This window comes from Xenopus laevis, chromosome 6L (assembly GCF_017654675.1).
Source record: "Xenopus laevis strain J_2021 chromosome 6L, Xenopus_laevis_v10.1, whole genome shotgun sequence".
NCBI classification, from domain to species: Eukaryota; Metazoa; Chordata; class Amphibia; order Anura; family Pipidae; genus Xenopus; species Xenopus laevis.
Window position 1 is genome coordinate 134804710 of NC_054381.1, and position 20291 is coordinate 134825000.

At 38.4% G+C, this 20291-nt stretch overlaps 1 protein-coding gene across 1 annotated transcript; it reads right to left on the minus strand.

The window, feature by feature from the left end:
• Window positions 1-9059: 9059 nt before the first annotated feature.
• Window positions 9060-20076, minus strand: ca1.L (carbonic anhydrase I L homeolog). The gene is made up of 7 exons (XM_018266920.2): window positions 19968-20076; window positions 15401-15598; window positions 14474-14592; window positions 12145-12240; window positions 11280-11342; window positions 9808-9963; window positions 9060-9273 (listed from the first exon to the last, which is right to left on the minus strand). The coding sequence occupies exons 1-7, from the start codon at window positions 19999-20001 to the stop codon at window positions 9154-9156; spliced, it is 786 nt and encodes a 261-aa protein (XP_018122409.1). The 5' UTR covers window positions 20002-20076; the 3' UTR covers window positions 9060-9153.
• Between the last annotated feature and the right edge of the window lie 215 nt (window positions 20077-20291).

Here is a 20291-nt window from a genome sequence, read left to right on the forward strand (position 1 = left end):
CCTAAAAAGTCCAACAATCACTGGTGTAAAGAAAAAAGTGAATACTTACTAGAGATAATAGAAGAAGCAAGCACATCTTTTGGGGCTCAAGTGTCACCAAGCTTGCCAGATATTATTATCATTTTGAAACCTGTTATTTAGAGAGCTCTAAAATATGGGAATGCAATTTTTAATAGTGTTCTAGGTAAATCAAAAAATTCTTTATTTCAGCTGATTTGATATTCTATGTATTAATCAGTACTTTGTACATAAAGTCAACTGAGGTAGCATAAATCAGTCGGTAGGTAAATCCATGCTAATGGCAAAAATATTTTCTACTGTAATGTTTTAAATGCCATTTAGTAGCCTTAAAGTGATACTGATGCTAAAAAAACGACTTTTTAAAATATGAATGTACATTAAAAGTTAGCTATAGGTCATGTTGAAGGTTTTTTCCTGAGAGGTCTGTTTTTGTAAATAATTTTTAATTGATGTTCCTAAACCTGACTGTTTTACCAACTAGGGTTGCCACCTTTTCTGGAAAAAAATACTGGCCTTCCTATATATTTATGTTTTTTTCGTAACGGACTTCTGCTGCACAAATATGGCAGCCCCCTTATAAGGGAGTCAGATAGATAATGTAAAAGCTTTGAGCAAATACTTTTTGGCAAAAAATAGCAAACAAAGCCAATACTATGATAGATGTAAAAATGGTTTAATTTCTGGTGTCAGTATCTCTTTAAGGTATAGTGGTCCAAAAACATAAAGGTCATTTATCGAGAGAACTCCAGGTCCTAAGAATTCTTCCTAATAGATTCCCTATGTATATAAGCTTTATTCATAATTTGCTGTCAAAGTTCTATCTATTTTTACCTATTAAGTGCACTAACACTAACAAAACACTGCTGTACATGACAGTGGATACTCCATCATTTAATCTGATGATGTTCAAGCCATACAGATGTAACGCTAGTCTGGGCTATCCAGACCACAGATAGTTAAGTGTCCAGCTAGTGATATGAGTATGGGTTACATTGCGACTTACACATCAAGGTCAGGGCCTTCGCTAAGTGGAAGTTTCCCATAAAGGTGTAGTGGAACTACAACTCTCAGGCTAGTGTACATTAAATAGGAAAAAGATTGGACGCCAGGAGGTTCTTAAGGTGAAACAAAAAGGATGGTTTATTATATCAGAGACAAATGACCACAGGTTTTACTCACGTATTAGCATATCAAAGATGAGCGTGGATAGAGGAGGATGATACAGCAATGAAGGATGTGACCCCCATAAGGCATAGTAGTCAAGTGTACATCAATTCCCTCAGGCCGATATACCTCTAAGTGGTCCGGATCCCATCCAGTGGAGTGGTTAGAGAGAAGAAGTCTAGCCTAACATCCTATCCACTGTGGTCCCTTCACTAAAGGCATACAAGGAAGCCTTTTGGGAAGCTACTCCTGCTACTGATCCTTGATGGAGCACACAACTGCTCTTGCTATATAACCTGCCTATCTCACTCTCCTAGAGAGTCTATGAAAGATCTATCCTGCTCTTACTAATCCTCATTCACGGGGTTCCCTGGTCCCTGACTTGAACACTAAGGGGCCGATTCACTAACTTCGAATGAAGGATTCGAAGTAAAAAAACTTCGAATTTCGAAGTTTTTTTTGGGCTACTTCGACCATCGAATGGGCTACTTCGACCTTCGACTACGACTTCGAATCGAAGGATTCGAAGTAAAAATAGTTTGACTATTCGACCATTCGATAGTCGAAGTACTGTCTCTTTAAAAAAAACTTCGACCCCCTAGTTCGGCATCTAAAAGCTACCGAAGTCAATGTTAGCCTATGGGGAAGGTCCCCATAGGCTTGCCTAACTTTTTTTGATCGAAGGATATTCCTTCGATCGTTGGATTTAAATCCTTCGAATCGTTCGATTTGAAGGATTTTATCGTTCGATTCGAAGGATTTTATCGTTCGATCGAAGGAATAATCCTTCGATCGTTCGATCGTACTATCTGCGCTAAATCCTTCGACTTCGATATTCGAAGTCGAAGGATTTCAATTCCCAGTCGAATATCGAGGGTTAATTAACCCTCGATATTCGACCCTTAGTGAATCAGCCCCTAAAGGTGCTGTCCCTTTAGGGCAGTGGCTTTACTGGGCCTTGGTGTACCCAGGCTCAATGGGCACATCCAGATGGTTAGGACACCAGCAGCCAAAGAGGAAGATCCACCCCTTTCCACACACTACTGTATATTGAAGTGTTGCAGGAAATGGTCATTACACCCTTTGACCAATAACACTGGATATGTAAATGCTTAAATAGATACATAGGCTTTTGCCTAGTAACTAAGGATAAGGAAAATGGTAGGGCTTAAAGCCATAGGAACATAGTAAAACCTATGGGTCCCTACACAAATAAAACACTTTGCTAATTCACCAATAATAGTCAGCAGGATAGTTTGTTATATTATTATTATAGTTATTGTATTCCATGCATTCCTAATGATCTAGTATACTTCATCTCTTCTCTATGTTCATTTACTCACTCAATGAATTGAAATAGCTGTGAATAAAACAAATGATACATGTTAGGAATGGGTGGGGCAGGCGCCTACGTGTCCATTTTGAATAGAGCGTGGCATAATGAAAGCCACACTAGATTCAAACAGCAGTCTGCAGGACTCTGCACTCCAAAACCATGCTCAGACACCTTCAATTGTTCACAGAATGCCTCCACAGTGGGTAAAATGCAAATGATCCCTTTAGTTTTAATGGACAAATCAGGCCTTTTATGTGAACAGATATAAGAAAAAAAATTTGGAACAGCAACACGCTGTGCTCCTATAGTCTATTTACTCCATTAAAATCAGACTAATACCAGACCAATGTCTTATGCATTTTTAGCATTTTATGTGAAAATGTTTTTATGTGAACATATGTAATGTTTGATGGAACTGTCCAAGTTGACCTTCATTATTTGGCCTCAATATTCTCAATATTCTCTCAAAAACTTGTATAACGCAGTCTGGAAAATTACAACTTCATTTTGTCTCTCAACTCCATAATGACTTCATATGGGATCTCAAAGTTTGGGACATGGGTTTTGGAAATCTGAGGGGACACAGGTCTCTGCGATTTTTTAAGGTGCAAGACAGTGCACAAAGTGCAAAACACATGGCAGATTGCACCCTTACACTACAAAAATGATACTCAGAGGTTATGTACCAGTATAAATGAGCAAGCAGCATTGTGACTTTAAATGATCACACAACTCACTGAACTTTAAAATCTTGTAATTTACACTAGGGGGCACATTATGCCATATCACTCAGGAGTGATTTCATTGCTCTGACTTTGGTCTTTGTCAGCCTATAGCATAATGACTTTATATGGTCGCAGAGCTCCTTATATTATAGGATAAAACATTTTATAATCCATCAGTTGAATAATATAATTCAGTCTGTGTACTTGTGACTTTATATGGCCTCAGAACTCCATAGTGATTTCAACTATCCTTATCATTTACATTAAGGTTTACATTAGATCCAACACTGCCAAAATACTACTCAGAGTTCACATACAAGTCAATGGCAGTGATTATTTACTAGTTTACTATTTACTAGCTTTGTTTGGCTTTAGCACTGCTAACTGACGTCTAATATCTGTGTATAATTGATTCCTAGAAGTAGATTTTATGGCACACGTTGGATAGTTAGACTTCCCTGACCTTTCGTTCTGCACATTTCTTTATTTATCTGAGAGATAACAGGCCTCCTTTAAGATAACAACTATTTACATATTGAACTGCGATATCTAATGTTGTGCTGATGGTCTAATATTATTACCATGGTAATAGGAGCTGAATTATTGTACCTGTAGTCTGTATAATGTATTTAAAACCCACCTGATGTCTACTCTATTTAAATCGACAACAATGTCCTGTTCCATATAGCATTATTATTTAAACTATATAGTGACCTAATGAGTTATAACTGTTGCCTAAGGATTTTTTTTCATTCCCATGACTTTTCGTTTAACTTATGTAGTGTTGAATGTGTAAACTTTTTTTTGGCTAACCTGTCATTAATGTTTTTCTCTTTTGTGCCCAGTAAACACTAGATAACAAAATAATGAAGTGCAAGTAATGGCATTTAAGAATGTTTTTTAGTTACAGTGAAACGTGTTCTATAATTCACCCAACGTATGTGCACTGCCATCTAGAGGTGTCATCGCAAATGATTCATCTCTTATCATTGTATTTATTTCTGTTATATTGACAATGTCTTGCCTTCTACGGTAAATTATATGGTTTCAATATATTCAGTATATGGGGCTCATTAATGGATACTTGCGCTTAGAGCCCATGCATTAAGGACTTGTGGCGACATCCGTAGACAGAGCAACACACCATTTCACATTCTCACTGCTGGATTACTATTACACAAGTATAGTGTAACGCTACAGTGGACTAGGCAGACCAAAAAGGGGTTAATGTCCAGCTAGTTGTGGGAGTGGGTTACATGCGACTCAAAACACTTCAGGCTAGGGCCTTCGCTGCATGGAAGATTTCCCAGGTGGAGTAGTATAACTACAACAATAGCATCTCTACTTTGCAACGCCAAATAGAAATAATGGGCACCAGGAGATTCTTGTGATGAACCAAACAAATAACAGTTTATTTATACAAGACAAATGAGCCCAGGGTTTAATTACAGAGGTCAAGGTATACACAATGCCAGGCTGAAACAGGTTACATTACACAGCAGAGAACGGTGACTCCCATCAGGCGAGGTAGTCAGGTAGTACATCCATTCCTTCTGGAATATACCTCAAAGTGGTCCGGCTCCCCCCAGTGGAGTGGTCAGGGAGAACACCTTTCTAATCCTGACACCCTATCAACTGTGGCCCCTTCACTCTAGGCAATTCAAAAGCCTTGGGAAGCTACTCCCTACTACAATCCTCGATAGAGCTCCAACTGCTCTTACTATCTGTCCTCTATACCTTACTCTACTAGAGAGTCTATGACAGAATTAACCCTGTTTAACTAACCTCATTCAAGATGTTACCTGCATTCCCTACTCAGACACTAGAGGACCCGTCACGCTAGGGCTAACACTTAACTGGGCCTTGTTGTACCCAGGCTCAATGGGAACAACCAGTCGATCAGGACACCAGCAGCCAAAAGGGAAGATCCACCCCATCTCTCTCACTATACCAGAGTGTGACAGGACTTGGTCACAGAGCCTCCTGTCCAATAACCTGGATATGCAAATACTTAACTAGATACATGAGCTTTTGCCCAGTAACTAGGGAAGGGATAGGGAAATAAAGCCATAGGGGAACATTAACCCTGTTGGTCCCTACAATAGTATTGCACAACCTGAAATAACATTGCACTTTGATAACATACTTGTTAACCGCTAGATGGCAATAAAAGTGTGTAATGTGCCATTATCATCTAATTCCTTTGCCCAATACACATTCATGAATATGGATAAGCAACACGAAATAAGATGATAGCTACCAATGTTCCCTCTAACCTGTGCGATCATGTGTGCACACAAGTTTGGAGGACAACTCACACAGGAAATTGTGTTGCGCACATAGAATTTTTTGTGAAAACACCAAGTTTTGCATTTATTCTGACCTAGAGGGAACATTGATAGCAATCTTTTCTGTACCCAACAGGTTAGTGCTACCTAGTTCGTACTTACGAGTACACCTGAAAAAAGGAAAAGGATTTGTCGATACAAATCATTACATTCATTGTTGGACTGGGGTGTCTGGGGCATACCAGGGGTAGGCGTGTGGGGGCCCTTCACCCCAGCTGCAAGAACCATAATCCCCTATATACCATGTATCTTACTTTATATTCAACTCCTTGCAGACGTGAGGTACGCAGATGAGCACCTGCAGTTCACATCCAGGAAAGAAGCGGATCTGGGTCAGCAGGAGCCCACAAGGGCCAAAGCCCACCAGGTTTATACCCAGTGTTCCCCCCAGCCCAGTCTGACCCTGTTTACAGTGATATCAGGCCTTTATTAGCTTAAGTAACTGCACACACTTCATAGACTCCTTCTCTAGGGCTTCCCGTACAGGCATAGGATCAATTATCTGGAAACCTTTTAGCCAGAAAGCTCTTAATTACAGGAAGGCCATCTCCCAGAGACTTTATTTTAATCAAATAAATCGTTTTTTAAAAAATGATAAATGTTTTCTCTGTAAAAATAGAGCAGTACCTGGTACTTCACCCCAACTAAGCTAAAATGAATCCATATTGGTAGCAAAACAATACTATTGGATTTAATATGTTTAAATTATTTTTTTTAGTAGATGTAAGTATGGACATCTATATTACCAAAAGATCCCTTATCCAGAAACCCCCAGGTCCCAAGGATGCTGGATAACAGTTCCCATACCTGTATGACAATATACAATGTAACTAGCAGTTTAAGCCATTTGAGCAGAACGTGCATTTATTTTTCAGTTACTTTTAGATTCATGCCATAGCTATTTTACAAAGTAATATACTGTATATAGGGATGCACCAAATCCTGGATTCAGTTTGGAGTTCAGCTGAACCAAGCTATTTTTATCAGGATTCGGATGAATCTAAGAGCCTGGCCGAAATGAATCCGAACCCTATATCATGTGCATCGGGTATCTCCACCAGTGTGCTGGCTTTTCTGGTGCAGAAGAAGGGTTTGATTCAGTATTCAGCCAAATCTGATGAACCCTGAAAAGCAGGATTTGGTGCATCCCTAGTTATATCGGCCAAAAAGCCCAAGGCTAGAGACAGACAGAAGACAGTACTTCTTCACTGCATGTCATGATTCACATCCCATATCTTGTGCTTGTGTTGATCCACTCCAAGCTGTAGTAAGAAACATGGAGCAGCTGGAGGTATGGTGTAAGGTTGTTTGGCTGATGCCCCAGTCAGTGCTAAACACCACTTATTATAGGTGTAAAGATGAGGAAACCTATGCAAGTATTTGAGCAGCTCCTGCTTAGTGACTCAAAGGGCAACGTGTGTCAGACAATAATGGCATCTTATCTTTATTTACGAGAGGGGGATGGAGACTGTGTGTGTGTGGGGGGGGGTGTGCAAAGGTGGATAACTGCCCTGTCCATGAAGCTTTCCCCTCAAACAGGGCAATAGTATGTGCCCCAGCCCCCAGTTCCCCATAATGGTGTTTCTGATCTCAGCTAATTTTTGTCTCTCTGGCTCCTGCAAACAGGGCAGATCTCTGTGGCAAATTAGTCTCATACTTGTTTCTTTAGGAGAGTGCGTGACTTTAAAAAAAGATTCAAAATATGGCTTTAATGTATGTACATTATTGGGGAACCCACCAAACCCCAGTCTGAGCCGCTCTGTATTCATTCTGTTGGGAAAAAGTAGGTATTTTTGTATATACATTACTTTAGAGGCTTATGGGACCTCAAAGCTCAGTCATATTGTAAAGAAGACAACATACATATGCTGGTTTGGGTGGAACTGATTTGGGGGCCTCTAGCTGTGCTGGGTATTTTGTTGAGTACAGCTGAGCTGTACATATATATATATATATATATATATATATATATATATATATATATATATTCATATTCAATGTTTAAGTGTTTAAAATGATACTTTGGCCAGTATCATTAGCAGTCCCTGAATATTGACCATGCGGATGTGGAAACAAAGTTTGGCTACTGCTACAGAAAAAAATATGTCCTGAGAACCTTTATATCAGTCAATGGATGTGATTTGCATTACAAAGGGATTTATTGAGATATATTTGTGTATTTAGGAATAGCTTTCTCTTATAAGAGGGAGGTTGGTTTTGAGTCCCCAGATCCCAATATAAATTGTAATTATTTTGTTTTTTTTCTGGGTCTAAAGGGGCTAGAATTTGTAGAAATTGTTTCCCTGCTCTCAAGTGTACTACAAGTATGGGATCTGTTATCAGGAAACCCATTAGCCAGAAAGATTAGAATTACAGGAAGGTCATCGTAAATAGGCTCCATTTTTTCCAAATAATTCAAATTGTTTCAAATTATTTCCTTTTTCTTTGTAATAATAAAACAGTACATTTTATTTAATCCTAACTAAAAAAACAAGTAATCCTTGAAGTCTCATGCGCGTTATGCACATGTGAGTGACCAGACATGGCTGCTCACAGCGGGAACTTCCACCCAGTGCGGGTAGCGTAGTGCTTTTTTTTGGGGGATAACTACTGTTATCCCCAACCGGAATGCCGGCTGGAAAACCCAAGTCCCAAGCATTCTTAATAACTTGGGGTTATGCATTAAAACACACTAAGTTTGTCCAGGTGTATTAACCAATACAGGTATGGGACCTTTCTGTAATTTGGAGCTTTCTGGATAACAGGTTTCCTGATAACAGATCTTATACCTGTAGCAACTAATCAGCAGGTAGCATTTTACCTTTTACATATGGAGCTATAGGGTATATTCACTAGAGGTGGCTCAAGTGTGAGATAATTCAATTAATGTGGGTTGGCCATTATTTTTCCATTTGTTAAAATGTGTGTTATTACACCAAATAAATGTCAAAGTGTCAATTTTTATTGTTGTAGTTATATCGTTATAGTCATTGCACAACTGATGAAATTGCTGTATTGAAATGTAAGGAACCAGTGGCGTGACTATGAGGGCCCGGGCCCCTGAAAAGAAAAATTGCGGGTCACCCATGGTGTGGTGTTAGCGTTGACTCACCTGCAACATTTCCTCCCCACCAGGCCCCCCTGTACTCCCAGACCTCCCCACAACCAAGCCCCCCATCCCACTAAAAGTCTTCTGAGATACACTGAAGGTTTTTAGCATTGAATCCATAACCATATTATGTGCTAAGGAAGGACTGTCCTACAAGGGCTCAACACAAGAAGTCTGAAAACCACTTAAGCGATGCCTGTAAAGGGTAAAGAGGAGCAAGAAAATGTTTATTTTCCCTTTCTTTTTAATGTTGCTTACTATTGAAATGGTCATTGCATTTTAGTTTATACTTCTGTGAATGGAGGCCAAACCATCACTAAATAGTGAAGATTTAATGCTGAGAGCAATACCAAAGCGACCATTTAATGTTTATTGTTCTAATTGCAGAAAACATATTATTACACACTCTTTTTCTCTTTATTGCGCCCAGCACCATTCTAACTACATCTGTTATTGGAATGAAGCTTTGACTTCTCTGCCCTTCAGGGGCTGGATTGGTCGGTAATTGGTCAAAATAGGACACATTTTTTCTCCCTCGGCAGAAGACAGAATGCTGCGGAACAAGTTTATCTAATGAAAGAAGAAATAGTAGATTACAAAAAACGACGTTCCCAGTTCAAGCAATAAGCAAAGCAGGAATTTTTGGACTTCCAACTTGAAGCAGTGTCTCCTTGATACCTTGCCCACCAGAATTTGGAAACTCTCTCACCACTTGTGCTGCAGCCAGACAATGGAAAAGTGCATGCAAGCCCTTTTATAAATAAGGCCATTCAGAACTAAAATATGGAATAGCATTGAATTTTAGTCTTAAAGTAGCAGGGCATATACATAGTAACATAGTAAGTTAGGTTGAAAAAAGACACACGTCCATCAAGTTCAACTTTTTTTAACCTGCCTATCTGCCAGTTGATCCAGAGGAATGCAGACCTCAGCAGGGGAAGGGGGGGGGTTCTAGGCACCTGAAATCCCCTCCCTGAACTTGTCTTTTAGTTCTAAAACACTAGATCTTTAAAAGTTGTCCAACTCTGGTGGGAATAGAACATGTTTTATTAGCAGTGGAATATACTGTAAGTCAGGTTGTTGTCACATGTCACACGTATGTACCTGTTCAGAGCTAGCACTGATTGGTTCCTTGAATATAATCCAGGTCACACACTCAAGCAGAGGAGGGTGAGTCAAAGACCCTTGGTAAGTCCAGTAGTCCATTGAAGCAGGAAGTAAAGTTGAAGCATCAAAATTTGTAAAAGCTGCTTGTTTACCCTAAAACCAAATTATCATATATCAAAATTAAGAGCAATATCTTATTATAATAAGATTCTTTTGCTGCATAGTGTCCCATACAGTTGTTTATAATTCACTACGAGTACTAGTACTGGGATAAAATCTTAACCTTCAAAACCTACCGTTAAGTGATGGATATTTTACTATATGCTTAGGTGCTTATGCTAGCATATTTACAAATACATATACCCCTTGGTTACTTGCTGATGATTCCATTCTTGTATTTCATGGAACCAGAATTTTCAGTATACTCATGTACTACATGCTATATATATATATATATATAGTGCTGCTGCCCACACAAATAGTTATAGATGTGCCGACAGAGGCACAATATGTGCAAAGCAGAAGGATACAGGGAGGAAAGGGTGTAGTCTGCACCCATATAATTTAATCCACATTGTTTGTAGACCTTCATAAGATTAATAATTAGCTTCACAAACCTAATAGACTCCTTCTCTAGGTTGTGAAAAAAGACTAAAACCACATCATCCTATATGACTATATACAGCGTAACATGCATGTTATGATATTTTTTTATATAATTTACTTTGTAAATTCATTTAGTAATAATTTTAGGTACATATCATGGCACCAAATCCAGGATTCAATTCGGGATTCGGCCAGGATTCCGCCTTTTTCAGCAGGATTCGGATCCTATTGCCCGGCCGAACCGAATCTGAATCCTAATTCGCATATGCAAATTGGGTGCGGGGATGGAAATTGTGTGACTTTTTATCACAAAACAAGGAAGTAAAATTTTTTTCCATACCTAATATGAATATGCAAATTAGGATTCGGTTCAGTATTCGGATTCTGGGGTACGGCCGAATCCAAAATAGTGGATTCCGTGCATCCCTACTATTTTTATGCTGGCTGTCAGAAGCACAATAGAAGAATAAAGGAGACAGAAGGGCTAATTTGCAAAAATAGGTGCTTATAGTACAAATGCAGTTGCCCACCCATAGCAACCAATCAGCAGTTTAGCTTTGATCAGTCACCTACCAGTTAGAAAATTAGATATTTGATATTGAGAAAAGAATCGAAACTGTAGGCACTGAGAAATAGAAAAGGATTTGCTAATATCTCCAGACCTTTGAAAGTATAAAATGTGCTTAATAGATAGTGTAAAGTGACTGCTTTAACTTCTTATTTCTAAGGCACTTGCCCCTCCTAGACTGTATACTCAATGCAGTGTAGTATTTCTTGTCAAATATCCTATATCTTTGAATTTGAGAAAATACAAGTAAAATGTACTTATTCTTAATGATTCTTAGAAGTAACAAACCGCTTACCTTTGCCGCAATCAGCTTGAGTGCTTCAACAACTCTCTGCAGGCCTGGATGGGAACTGCCAACCTTTAATAAACAGGACATAAATCAAGTGAACAACAAACCTTTATAAAATATGGCCTTCAGTTCATACTGCAACAGATATACCTGTATAGCCAATGTTGTGCTAACCAATTTTTTCAGATGACATCCTAAACAAAAATCCTTACGCTGATCTTTTCTATGAACAATTATTTTTGCAGCATAGTAGTCTTCATATGAATGGTTTGTCATTTGCCAAATGATCATTTATATTAACATTAGTATGGTAAAAGACAATATATATATATTCATGTAGGGCCATCTTAACAAGAATTACAGCACTTTAAAGTTTATGTAAACATAAAAAACAGTATTATATTATTACTAGACATTAAGCCCGTTAAATTAACGGACGCTAGATGGTCCGTGGGGCACATGCGCAGTAGCGCAATCCCACGGACACAGGGACTGGACGCAGAGACACTTCAACTTTATTATATAGGATAACAGAGATGACAGTATCTCTTTCAAGACTGGAGAACATCCAAGGCCCTGCATGAATCAAACTGACCCAACTTGAGGAAGGAGAAGAAGACCTCTTTCAGGCTGTCAAAAAATCAGTGGCAGCTTTGAAGCAGCTGCTGTCATTTATGGCCAAAAAGTACACAGGAAAATAAGATAAAATCGCATGTATATTTTGCCATGATGAATCTGTTTCTCTTTGGGCAATTACTTTTGTTATTAAAAAGTAATAAAACTGCCTCACTATATAAAACATGGCAGTGTGCTGGGTCTGTCCCTTTCACAATGATTCATAAATGAGAAGCGGCCGTTTCACATAACTGACCTTTATGAAAACTGTAACGATAGCACATCCATCAGGATTCTTAGCGGCCTCTGCAAAGCTTGAATATTTGTCTGAATTCCAGTGAACCAGGTGTAACTAATACAAGAAGAGAAATAAAATGCAGGGAATGTAATATGTGACTTTCTTTATAGACTTAGGGGCAGATTCACTAAGGGTCGAATTTCGAAGTAAAAAATACTTCGAAATTCGACCCTCGAATTGAAATCCTTCGACTTCGAATATCGAAGTCGAAGGATTTAGCGCTAAACGTTCGTTCGATCGATTGAAGGATTTTTCGTTCGATCGAACGATTAAATCCTTCGAATCGAACGATTCGAAGGATTTTAATCCAACGATCGAAGGAAAATCCTTCGATCAAAAAAAGTTTAGCAAACCTATGGGGACCTTCCCCATAGGCTAACATTGACTTCGGTAGGTTTTATCTGCCGAAGTAGGGGGTCGAAGTTTTTTTTAAAGGGAAAGTACTTCGACTATCGAATGGTCGAATAGTCGAACGATTTTTAGTTCGAATCGTTCGAATCGAAGTCGAAGGTCGTAGTCGAAGGTCGAAGTAGCCCATTCGATGGTCGAAGTACCCAAAAAATACTTCGAAATTCGAAGTATTTTTCATTCTAATCCTTCACTCGAGCTTAGTGAATCGGCCCCCAGGTATTAAAGGAGAAGGAAAGGTTAAAACTAAGTAAGCTTTATCATATAGCTTTATCTAAATTAATACACTAGTAAACTCTCAAAGTAACGCTGCTCAGAGTCCTCTGTCAAAAGAAATGCCACATTTCTTTCATTCTATTGTGTACACATGGGCTTCTGTATCAGACTTCCTGTTTTCAGCTACAACCTCCAGGGCTTGGGCTTGAGCTTGCTCAGTTTGCTTCTCACCCCCAACAGAGGCAATGCCTAGAGCTGTTTACTCAGGTATGGAAAAGCATTCTAAAGAATAATAATGGCGTTCTAGCTTGTACTGTTGTGGCTAATCTAAACTCATACATCAGTTTTCAATATCTTCCATGTTTGTGCACTACTAAATTTATGTTGTACTGTTTAAATCTGTCTCCATGATCTTTGTTCCTGCAGCTGGAGTTGGAAACAGTAAGAGGGATGTAAAGGCAAAAATAAAATCCAATACAAATCTCTACACAGTCGCCGACTGCTCTACAGGGAAACAAACAAAGCTGCTTGAGTTCTGCATGGCTGAGAAGTAAGGCGGGGGCTCCCCCTGCTGTTCATAAGTATGATTGTTTCCCTGTTTGCCTTTACATGCCCTTTAAGGAAGGAACAGTAGCATTAAAATTCATGTGAAAATAAGGGGGTAAAAGATGATCTGTGTTACCTTTATCTAGATACAGTATTATTTTCAGAATAGTATGACTGATCTGTCTTCGAGTTGGATATTTTATATAACACCGTCATATTGCACAGCTCTGTACAGAGATTATACATAATTTACATCAGTCCCTGAGATTTATCATACACTGGCCCTTTAAAAACTTAGAATTCACCTTAAACCTGCTGAGTTCATGTATAAGTCAATGGGAGAGGTCCAGGCATCAATTTACTAGCCTTCCTGCCATTCGAGTTGTTTTTTTGGAGAAAAAGCTCGAATCAAGTTTAATCGAATTCGATTTGAGTTTTTGAGTAGGTAAAATTTATAAATAACCCCCCAGTTGAATTTCAAGTATTTTTCGAATTCAAAGGAGTTTAAAAAAACTCACATGAATTTGAAATTTGACCCTTGACTCGTGGGGGCACATTTACTAAGCTCGAGTGAAGGATTCGAAGTAAAAAAACTTTGAATTTCAAAGTATTTTTTTGGGTACTTCAACCATCGAATAGGCTAATATGACCTTCGACTATGACTTTGACTCGAATGATTCGAACTGAAAATCGTTTGACTATTCGACCATTTGATAGTTGAAGTACTGTCTCTTTAAAAAAAACTTTGACCACATACTTCAGCAGTTTAAACCTACCGAGGTACAATGTTAGCCTGTGGGGACCTTCCCCATTACTTTTCTAAGGTTTTTTTGATCGAAGGAAAATCCTTCGATCGATCGATTAAAATCCTTCGAACCGTTCGAACGATTTTTCCTTCGATCGTTCGATATTCGAATTCGTAGGATTTTACTTTGAGGGTCAAATTCGAGGATTTATTAACCCTCGATATTCGACCCTTAGTAAATGTGCCCCCAAATATATTTTAATGCAGGTTGTGCATGTAAAGTTTAATTCTACATACATGTGAGGCACAAGATAAGAAAATCAACATTGATATGACATTTATTTTTATTTCACACAAATTAATATTTTTTACCTCTGCTGCATACCCCTTTCCATCCACAGTATGTTCTGAGCCAAAGTCATTGGAAGCTCCCCAGTGGAAATGGAACTGATTTAGCCGATAGGTCGCTTTAAGAGGCCCCTGTGATACAACTGAATATACAAGGGAATTAGCTTAGAAACTGCAATTCATATACAGTAGTTACAGACACTACATCTTCCTTTAACCCCTTCTGCTGTATGATGAGAAATGTAGTACAGTATCTACTAAGGAGATTCCTATAACCGTGACTGTGTCAGAATTAGTCTAAAGTAACCGTAACTGACACAATCTTGCCTTCAGCCTTCCTATACATACCGTACATTCCTACAGCAGCAGCTCTTTCCCCTGACACCACCTTGCCATACTATATTCACTATATCTCACAATCCCTTCCACTGTCCCCATTTTGCCTAAATAGATACACTATTCCCACTGATGCACCCCTGTCAGCAGTGTTGGACTGGCCCACAGGGATATCAGGAAAACTTGCGGTGGGCCCAGGTGTCAGTGGGCCCTCATGCTTCTAAACATATGACTTATTTCATGGCCATTCCCTATTTCTATGAGAACAAAGAGGCTAAATAGATGGAATAATATGTTATAGTATGTATAACTAAATAGATTAGGAGAATAGAGGTTGAGTGAGAAGAGGAAGAATAATAGTACTGAGAGTGGGCCCCTGGTCTAAGTTTTCTTGGTGGGCCCCTGGTATAAGGTTTTTGGGTGGGCCCTCTGGTGTCCCAGTCCGACACTGCCTGTCAGCATTGTGTGTTACAATACACTCTAGCCCACAGTTACAACTCTGCCATATTATTGCACCCTACATTCAACTGCAGCTTCGTTGGAGGATTTCTGTACAGAAGTTATCTATACAGGCAGTTCAACTGGGCAAACTGGTAGATACCCATCTATCTTTACCTGAGGGGTTCTCCTTGTCCTCGGCCAGCACTTGGAATGAATGACCCACATTGACCAAGGACTTGAGAGAAGCTGCATTGTAGCGAATACTGAGAGACTTCAGAGACTCGTCTACTTTTGCTTCACTGCTTTTGATTTCAATCGGAGACTGGAAATCTCCATTGGCGATGGGATAAAGTTTATGCCACTGGTCCGGGCCTGATAAAAAACAAATATGTCAGTATAATGGAAGTTATTGTTGGCAAAATATGTGTTAAACATAATGTTGTAAAACAAATTTGTTCATAATGATAAAGGGAGGGACAGTCATCGATATGAAGATTTTTATGATCCCAAACAGGATTTATTAATTATTGCTTCTTGTATTGGAGAACAATTTGCCAAACCAAATTTGCTCCTGGACAGTAACCAAAAGCAAACAATTGGTGATTTATTTTTTTTAGCCAGTGATATGTAGAACAATAAAAGCAAATATTTTATTGGTTTACTACGAAGGTGCAAAGGTACCTGGGTTAGTAAATGAGCTATTTTTTTTTGGCTCACAGCATCAGGTTATATTTTGCAGAAGGAAGAAATGCTAGGTGGGGAAACCATGTAATAATATTGAACAGTGCAAATTTAGTGCAATGTTTCATATACTCCTTTGTGACTCAATATGCTCTTGCTAATTATTTGTAGAATGTTTCCTTCTTAGTAGTCTCTGTCTTTTCTGTATGTGGAGGAAAATATATATTATGAGGCTATCGTCACCTACCCTAAACAGTAAAAGACACATTTTTGGATTAAAGTGGCAGTATATCCCCTTGTTTAACATGTGGGCAATTAATAGTACAAAACTCGAAAAAACTGAGCAAAAACCCAAATCGTACACTTTTTTGGGCTTTACTCCCTAAAAGCTTGATTTTTTAGAGTTTATGCCCGAAAACCCTGAAAAAGTCAGCTTTTCGGGCTAAACCAAGTGCAGACCACGATAACTTTTGGGATAGACTTATACATGACCTCGACAGGTCTGAGATGGTGGGTTTTTGGATTCAGGCTTTTTGCAGCATCGGGGTGTAATAAATCTTAAAAAAAATTAGTTTTTTTTCCCACAAATTTGAGTTTTTGCCCCAAAAAACTTGATCAGAAAAATTAGAGGTTTAGTAAATAACCTAAGGGGCCAATTCATCAAGGGTCGAATATCGAGGGTTAATTAACCCTTGATATTCGACTGGGAATTAAAATCCTTCGACTTCGAATATCGAAGTCGAAGGATTTAGCTCAAATAGTGCGATCGTACGATCGAAGGATTATTCCTTCGATCGAACGATTAAATCCTTCAAATTGAACAATTCGAAGGATTTAAATCCAATGATCGAAGGAATATCCTTCGATCAAAAAACTTAGGAAAGCCTATGGGGGTCGAAGTTTTTTTTAAAGAGACAGTACTTCGATTATTGAATGGTCGAATAGTCGAACGATTTTAATTTCGAATCCTTCGATTCGAAGTCGAAGTCGTAGTCGAAGGTCATAGTAGCCCATTCGATGGTCGAAGTAGCCCAAAAAACACTTAGAAATTCGAAGTTTTTTTACTTCCAATCCTTCACTAAGTGTCAACAAAAGATGGAGTAGCTTCAGTTTATCTTTTTAGTTCAAGAAATAACAAAATCCATAGATTTTTCATGATTAAAACAATAGCCAGAAAGTATTCTTTGAGCTCATTTTGAACAATGGGGTATACTTGAATTCAAACTCATACACCAGTTTTCAATATCTTCCATGTTTGTGCACTATTAAATTTATGTTGTACTTCTAAGATCGTTTCTGTATATCTTGCATTTCTTAATCATGTTCTAGGTATGGTCTTTTGTCTTAAAGGGAAATTTATATTAAGATAAACTTCATGTTGTGCAAATGAGTCTTTATAAATAAGATTAGTCAAGAGTTCTGTTCAGTTATTAAAATAAACAAGTTAAGCTTGACTATCCCTCTCTGTAATACATTGTAATGGAGCACAGACCAATGTGACCAATATGAATCCTGCATAATAAGAAAATGATTACTTAGAGGGGGAGTAATTTGATTAATTTAGAAATGGCATTAAATCTCTTGTTTCCATGAAATTAAGCTTATATAATATTTTTAATGTCCATGATAGTTCCCCCTTTGTACCTTTATTCCTTGGTATATGATCTCTTATCTGGAATGCTTGGCACTAGTGATGGGTGAATTTATTCGCCAGGCATGAATCAGGCGAATTTCTGCGTTTCGCTATTTTTGTTCACAAAATCGCCACAAAAATTTGCCGGCGTCAGAGTTTTTTTGATGGCGGCGACAATTTGGATGCTGACCACAATTCTGACGTCAAAATGCATGTTTCGCGAATTTTCACGGTGAAGCGAAATGGGACAAATTCGCCCATCACTATGGTGGACCAGGGCTTTTATGCATAAGGTATCTTTCTATCATGCAGCTTAGTTACCATCAAGTTCATGGTACTGTTTTATTATTACAGAGAAAAAGGAATCATTTTCAAAATTAGAATGATTTACTTTAAATGGAATCTGTGGCATGTAGCCTTTCACTAATTCAGAGCCTTCTGGATATTGGGTTTCTGGACATGGGATCCCACACATGCATTCTGTATGTCCTAGATCAGGGGTCAGCAACCTTTACTATCAAAAGAGCCATATTGCCTCCTTTTCCACTAAAGAAAAATAGTCTGGAGCCACAAAACATAAAACAGATTATAAACTTTTAAAAGTTTTAACCTGTTTTTCAATTTTAACTGTTACAACAACAGAATAAAACAAACAGAAGTGCAGCGTGTAAGTGTAGGCCTACTTTGAAATAAATTAAACACGGAAAAGCACTATTAAATGCTAGTGTTCTTATCTGTTTAATATAAATTCTGTTTCTGAAGTTCAATGCTGATCTTCCCTCTATTGTCTTGAGTTTGTGAACTCGGTAAGGACCATGATGAATCATCTTGCTGTGGCTCGGTCTTGCCTGTCACTCCTGGGACGTCTATAAAGCCCTCGCACCTGCTGGCGGCTTCCTGAGTGTGCGACTGCGGTAAGCTAACCATTAACTTACCCCGGTCACACACTCAAGCAGCTACCAGCTGGTGCGAGGGCTTTATAGCCGACCTGATAGGCAAAGCCGCAAGACCGAGCCGCAGCAAGCAGGATGTAGAGCCGCATGAGGCTCCGGAGCCTCAGGTTGCCTACCCCTGGCCTAGATATATTTTTTATTCTGTTGCTCTTAGATCTATCCATTATGCTACGCAATATGCTGGCGCTATATAAATACATGTTAATAATAATAATAATTATGCTGAAACCTTTTATCCAGAAAGCTCAGAATTTCAGAAAGTTCATCTCCCATAGACTCGATTTTATCAAAATAATCCAAATTTTTAAAAATGATTTCCTTTTTCTCTCTAATAATAAACCAGTAGCTTGTACTTGATCCAAACTAAGATAAAATAAATTCTTATTGGAAGCAAAACCAGCCTATTGCCATTTATTTAATTTTTACAGGATTTTCTAGTAGACTTAAGGTATGAAGATCTAAATTATGGAAAGATCTGTTATCCAGGTCTCTTGCATTCTGGATAACAGCTCCCATGAAAGACACTGCTTCTAGATTTGTTGGGTTATTCATAGCTTTATTATTTTTATTTTTTTAAGCACCAACATTATGGGGGCCGATTCATGAAGCTCGAGTGAAGGATTCGAATTAAAAAAACTTCGAATTTCGAAGTATTTTTTGGGTACTTCGACCATCGAATTGGTTAAATTCGATCGAATTCGATCGAATTCGAACGATTCGAACGATTCGAAGTAAAAATCGTTCGACTATTCGACCATTCGATAATCGAAGTACTGTCTCTTTAAAAAATACTTCGACCACCTACTTCGGTAGATAAAACCTACCGAAGTCAATGTTAGCCTATGGGGAAGGTCCCCATAGGCTTGCCTGTGATTTTTTGATCGAAGGATTTTCCTTCGATCGTTGGATTAAAATCCTTCGAATCGTTCGATTCGAAGGATTTAATCGTTCGATCGAACGAAAAATCCTTCGATCGATCGATCGCAGGATTTGCGCAAAATCGTTCGACTTCGATATTCGAAGTCGAACGATTTTAGTTCCCAGTCGAATATCGAGGGTTAAATAACCCTCGATATTCGACTCTTGATGAATCGGCCCCTATATTATTATAATACACAAAAGCCATGAATATCTTGTAAATTATATCCTTATAAACGGTGAGTTCTGATGTCATTTCTGTCCCATGACTCACTGAAACTTGTGTATTATAATAAATAAAGTACCCCCAGTTGCAAAATATGAGAATATTAGAAGTTACCTCGGCGCTCCATGACCTGTATAAAAACACTCGACCTTTGGCCTCGTGTTTTTATATGGTCACGAAACTCCTCGGTAACTTATAATATCCTTATATTTTACAAGAGGGGGTACTTTATTCACTATATCTGAAATGCAATACAAAAAAAAGTAACAGGCTCTTTATAATCTTTAAAATGCAGCTTTACACATCTATTCATAATCAAACTGCACATACCATTATGTGAATCGTATCCCCAGTTCAGGCTCATGGTTTTCAATCAGATTTCAATCAACTTCTCTTTGTCTGTAGCAACAAACTTGCTGGTATACACCAATTTATATAGATTCTGAAGCACCGGTTTATAGGCTGGTTTATTACATGATCGCCTCATGATCTGTGGAATGTAATAAAAAGGTCCCATTAGAATATACAATAAACAGAAATAAACATGCACTGACCTCATAAATACTGAATGCAGAAAAGGAGAGTTGCAACTATAACCACAATATAGAAAAGGTTCTAAACCCTGCACTATATAAAGCCATTTGAGATGCACAA